The following is a 5,814-nucleotide window of genomic DNA, read 5'->3' as shown; positions in this document are numbered from 1 at the left end:
TGTGTGCATGTCTGCAGGCCAGAAGAGGGCACCAGACCTCTTTACAGATGGTTCTGAGCCACCATGTGGTTGCCGGGAATTGAACTCAGGACCTTTGGAAGAGCAGGCAATGCTCTTAACCACTGAGCCATCTCTCCAGCCCGAGATTTTATTTTTTTGGAGACAGCATCTTACTATGTACCTCTTGCTATCTTGGAATTCATTATGAAGATTAAACTGGCCTCCAGGACCTACCTGACTGCCTCTTGAGTGCTGGGATAAAGGTATATGACAATACATCTAGTTCGAAGAGAATTTTAGGATGAACATCACAATTCCCAAATTCATATGACTAAACAATTTACATATGTGTGTATACGTGTTTGTTTGCACATTTGTGCATGCTTGTGGAAACCGGAGTTCACTGTCTGTTGTCTTCCTCAATCACTCTTGGCTGAACTTGGAGCTGATTTGGTTAGACTAGCTAGCCAGCAAGCCCCAAGGATGCTCCTGTCTCTGCCTCTTAAAGCCAAAACTCCTGAAACATACCACTGCACAAACCTTTTTTGTGTGAGAAACTGGGAATTGAACTCAAGTACTTTACCAACTATGCTATCTCCCTAGCCCTTCCCTTGCAAATTTAAAGTACAATAAATGTGCTTATTATATTATTAGAAACCTTGTCAACTGTAGGCTGCAACTTGACTCAAATCATCATCTTCCCTAGCAATGAAACCCCAACTGTCTTTAATTCAGATTCTCAAAATCAGGGATCAACCTAAGACCACGACCACGATTTGAGAGCTGAAACTCCATCTACTTCCTCTCTGAATCTTCCTTTCTGTACCTCTTCTATATGTACCTCCAAATCCTGAGACGGTTCTTCTTCAACATTTTCTTCAGGCCCATCGTGGGTATCACTGTCATGAGATGAGGGTGTTTGAGAGGGGCTGGAAGGTACACCCAATAGCTGAGGGGGGAGGGAACGCAGCAGTTCTTCCAGTGGCAGTTCTCCCTCATGTCGAAGCAGTTCAATCTCACGCCTCTGGGTCTCTGCATCATTGCCTTCCTGCTGTTCTTCAACCTCAATGGTCTCCTCATCATCCTCTTCTTCCTCTTGGGGTTGGAAGTCCCCATCTATAGCAGGAGAACAAGGTCACAAAATCCACGGGCCCTGCAAGCCACAGGGTGGGTTTTTCAGCTCTGGAAAGGGCATTTGGGAAAAGTAACAGGACCAAAGAGCACACACACCTTCATCATCCAGCCGAGAAACAGGGGGTGGAGGACTGGATGCTGCTGAGGAAGAACCAAGACAAGGGGAGGAGCCAGCTTTGCTGCAGGCTAGTGGCTGGTTAAGGCTCTGAGACAGAAGGTCCGAGTACTTCTCAGTTTGTCCCACAATGAAGTCCAGGTGCAGATCCAAAGCTTTCTTACGTTTTTCTTCAAGCCGGGACTGTTGTTTGAATTGTACCACCTACCATAAACACAAAAGGCATCAGTCACCCATATATTCACTTTTAAAATTAACATACTCTTTTAGCCAAATATTTAGGGATACTACCTTTATAAAAGGCTTTGGCCTAGTCATTTAGAAATTAAAGCTAAAAATTCTTAAGGGGCTTATGATTTAAACAGTACTTCTGGAAAAAGAGAAAAACCCAGAAACTGAATAAATGCAAGGTCAACTTAGTATCAAGGACCTGGAGAAGATTAGCAAATCTATCTGAAGTTAGACCTTTAAAAAAAAAAGTGGTTGGGCAGTGATGGCACACATTTATAGTGTCAGCAGAGGCAGGCAGATCTCTGAATTCAAGCCCAGTCTGGTCTACTCCAGTGAGTTCCAGAACAGCCAGGGTTATACAGAGGAAATCATGTCTTGAAAAACCAAATATAAACAAACCAATAAATAAATAAATAATAGAGTAAAGGGGGCTACCAGTGGAAAGCAGTGGGAAGACACATGCCCAGCATAAACAAAGCCCTAGCTGGGGAGAAGTGTATGTGTGTATTCTTTAACAACAAGGCAAGCAACAGCAGTAGAAAGAGCATGTGTGAATAGCCAAGCCTATCAACCAACCTCAAAAAACAAAACAAAACAAAAAAACAGACCTCAAGTGAGGCAGTAGTGGCACATGCCTTTAGTCCTAGCACTCAGGAGGCAGAAGCAGACAGATCTCTGTGTGTTTGAGACCAGATTAATCTACAGAGTGAGTTCCAGGATAGCCAGGCATACACAGAGAAACCTTGTCTTAAAAACCATTTAAAAGCCGGGCGATGGTGGCGCACGCCTGTAATCCCAGCACTCGGGAGGCAGAGGCAGGCGGATCTCTGTGAGTTCGAGGCCAGCCTGGTCTACCAAGGGAGTTCCAGGACAGACTCCAAAGCTACAGAGAAACCCTGTCTCGAAAAACCAAAAAAAAAAAAAAAAAAAGATACTATACTCTTATAACTCAGCACCTGAGAGGAAACAGACAAAAGAAGCAGCCTCTGCTATAGTGAATTTGAAGCAAATTTGGTCTGCATGAAAGTCTTGTTTCAAAAATAAACAACAATAAAGGGTACTTAGAAGATGGGAGGATCAGGAGTTCAAGGTTATCATTGTGTTCACATCAAATTTGAGGCCAATGTGAGTTACATGACACCCTGTCTCAGAACTGGAAGAAAAAAAAAACAACCTGTGAAATGCAGATATATACCTATCTCAAATAATACAGCATGACAACTATTTATGTAGTACTTTTATACCAAAATATGAAATTAAAATTCCACAATTATCTGTTCATATGTTATATGCATTTTATATACTGGACTTGAGCATCTCCAGATCAGATACCCACGGAGAGTCCTAGAACCAATCACAAACACAAAAAGGGAGAGAAGGGCTTCAGAGATAATTACAACTTAACATGTAAGCAGAAGGAACTTTGGTGGCATAGGCAGGTAAACAAAAACATTATCTTAGAAAAAACATACTACACCCTACAAAGAGTAAATGGTCTAGGAGTCAAGGAGTCCTACTCATCCCCAAAGGCACAACATATATTTTGATACTATAAAACAGATCGCTGGATGCTACTCAAAGCTTTAACTGAGGAAAAGGAAGCCAAGAATTTCTTCTTCCTTGGGACATTCAGTGATGGGAAGGTCCAATATATAAGGAAATATCATAAAGAACTGGAATTGCAGTGTTGAGTTCCTTGGTAAACGCTGGTCAGTCCTATCAACATGCCTCCCTCTAACCTAGGCAAGGCCATCTCCTTTGGCCAACCTCACTTCTCACCTTCTCCACGTTGCTCCAGAACTGCCTAACATCCTTGGCCATGGTAGAAGCAATTCGGCGCAGCTTGGCCTGTTCTTCTCTCCGAGCTCGTTCTTCTTTTTGACGCTGCTCTTCATGGTGCCGGATTACCATACGTACCACCTATAGAAATAAATACCCAGGATAAGATCACTCAAGCTAAATCTACTTATCCACCCAATCAAAGACATTCATGGGTAAAAAAACACAGATGTTAAAAACTGCTTCTAAATGCAGAAAACACCAAGAAGGGATTTATAATTTCATCTCTTTCACCTTCTAAATAATTCACCCATTAAAGTTTATTTTTTCTTACTTTTTTTTTTTTTTTTTGCTAGGGGGTATAGGGAATGTGGGGGGTGGGGGGGTCAAGACACGGTTTCTTGGTGTAGCCCTTCCTGTCCTGAAACTTGTTCTGTAGACCAAACTGGTCTCAAATTTACAGATTTGCCTGCCTCTATGTCCCTAGTGCTAAGATTAAAAGTCTGTGCAGCCACCACCACCTGGATAACCATTAAGGTTTCAAAGGCATACCTGAAAAATATATGGACAGTAGAGCAAACAGGACATACCTTCCGGGCCACACCTCGTTTCCATCGGCGCTCCTGAGCAAAGTCAGCAGAAAGCCACTGCATTTCTTCACAGAGATAGTCCCAATGGCCTTTGGGGCGGGGAGGCTCTGGTACTTTAGGTAGTCTTTTCAACGACCAAAATCCCTCCTTTCGAAGTTCAGCAATCCGAGTTTCAATTTCAGCTTCCTAATGAAGGGTAACAACATTGATCAAGACTTCCTGGACATACAAGCCAACTTACTGCCATGGTTGAATCCTGACCCCTGAATGGACTGTTTTATGCTCCTACAAATTCTACAAGGTAGCTGGGCGGTGGTGGCGCACGCCTTTAATCCCAGCACTCGGGAGGCAGAGGCAGGAGGATCTCTGTGAGTTCGAGACCAGCCTGGTCTACAGAGCTAGTTCCAGGACAGGCTCCAAAGCCACAGAGAAACCCTGTCTCGAAAAAAAAAAAAAAAAAAAAATTCTACAAGGTAATAGATTCTTTTGGCAGATGGTGTGGGGAATATCTGGGAAATCAAATGTGTTTCTGAGATCGTACAGCTAAGAAAGAACTGGCAATCAAAAACGGGTCTAGGAAGCCTAGTATGTTGAGGCATGCCTTTAATCCCAGACGTGGGGAGACAGAATCTGGCAGATTTCTTTGAGTTCCAGGCTAATCTACTCTGCATAGCAACTTCCAAACCAATCAGGGCTACATTCTGAGACCCTGTTTTAAAGAAAACAAAAAAACAAGAAGCAATTAAATGCTGACATCTGATTTGCACATGCAAGTGTGTACACACGCACAAATACCTATACACACTGTGTTGTTGCTATTGTTTATTGAGACACAATTTCTCTGTGTAGCCTTGGCTGTCCGAGACCTTACTTTGTAGACCAGGCTGGCCTCAAACTCACAGAAATCCGCCTGCCTCTGTATCCAGATTAAAAACTGTGGCGTGCAGCACCACAGCCCAGCTGTATTTATTTTTTTAAAAAGACTATTTTGGAGACAGAGCTACAGGTTATAGTTAGCAGGTATAACGCTCTCCACCATAGAGGGATAACCAGAAAAATAGCAGATCGAGTACAAGTCACACAAAATAATTTTATAAAACTTATTTCATGGGAAAACACTGAAGATACATGCAACTAGATTAATAATGGCTACCAATAACAAAAAGCTCTTATTTTTACTAAAAGCTTTTGCAATTCATTAAATTTCTCATTAAGAACATTAAATTATTTGAAAAAAAACTGTTTAACAAGTAGTTTTAAAAAAATTTAGACTAAATCAGGTGTGTTAACAACTGTAATCCCACCACTTTGAGTGCTGAGATGGGTGGGCCACAGGGAGTTATATACTTAGTTCTAGATTTATGGCAGCCTGAACTAGAATTAAGATCCTGTATCAAAATCAAACAAAACAAACAGAAAAGGACCAAAGAGGGTTGGAGAGTTGACTCAGAGGTTAAGAGCACTGTCTGTTTTTTCCAGAGGTCCTGAATTTGATTCCCAACAACCGCATGGTGGCTCACCACTACCTATGAGATCTGGTGTCCATTTCTGTACGGCAGACATACATGCAGCTAACACTGTATACATAACAAGTAAATAAATATTAAAAAAAAAAAGAAAGAAAAGGCAGGAAAGAGGCAGAAAGAAAAGAGGATCAGGAGTTCAAGGTCATCCTCAGTCACAAAGGGAAGTCAGACTAGGAAAATAACAAGTTTGTGTACGTGTGTTTATGTACAGGACCATGATACACTGGAATCACTACAGCATGGCTACCCAAATCTGATGGTCTTAGTTTTATCACCAGAGCCCAAGTATAGGTAGAAAATTAACTCTACAAAATTGTCCTCTTGGGGCTGGAGAGATAGCTCATAGGTTAAGAGCATTGCCTGCTCTTCCAAAGGTCCTGAGTTCAATTCCCAGCAACCACATGGTGGCTCACAACCATCTGTAATGAGATCTGGTGCC

At 42.1% G+C, this 5,814-nt stretch overlaps 1 protein-coding gene across 4 annotated transcripts in view; it reads right to left on the bottom strand.

The window, feature by feature from the left end:
- Srcap (Snf2 related CREBBP activator protein) overlaps positions 1–5,814 on the bottom strand; it is a 53,713-nt gene that overhangs the window by 38,683 nt on the left and 9,216 nt on the right. For all 4 annotated transcript variants that reach the window (XM_005351296.3, XM_013347883.2, XM_013347882.2 and 1 more), the window contains exons 5-8: positions 3,850–4,035; positions 3,260–3,400; positions 1,231–1,453; positions 842–1,116 (exon numbers count right to left, since the gene is read on the bottom strand). In XM_005351296.3, coding sequence (XP_005351353.1) covers positions 842–1,116; positions 1,231–1,453; positions 3,260–3,400; positions 3,850–4,035 — 825 coding nt within the window. The remainder of the gene's footprint in view (positions 1–841; positions 1,117–1,230; positions 1,454–3,259; positions 3,401–3,849; positions 4,036–5,814) is intronic.

This window comes from Microtus ochrogaster, chromosome 8 (assembly GCF_000317375.1).
Source record: "Microtus ochrogaster isolate Prairie Vole_2 chromosome 8, MicOch1.0, whole genome shotgun sequence".
NCBI classification, from domain to species: Eukaryota; Metazoa; Chordata; class Mammalia; order Rodentia; family Cricetidae; genus Microtus; species Microtus ochrogaster.
The sequence above is the reverse complement of the archived record's forward strand: the minus strand, read 5'-3'. Positions and strand labels throughout refer to the sequence as shown.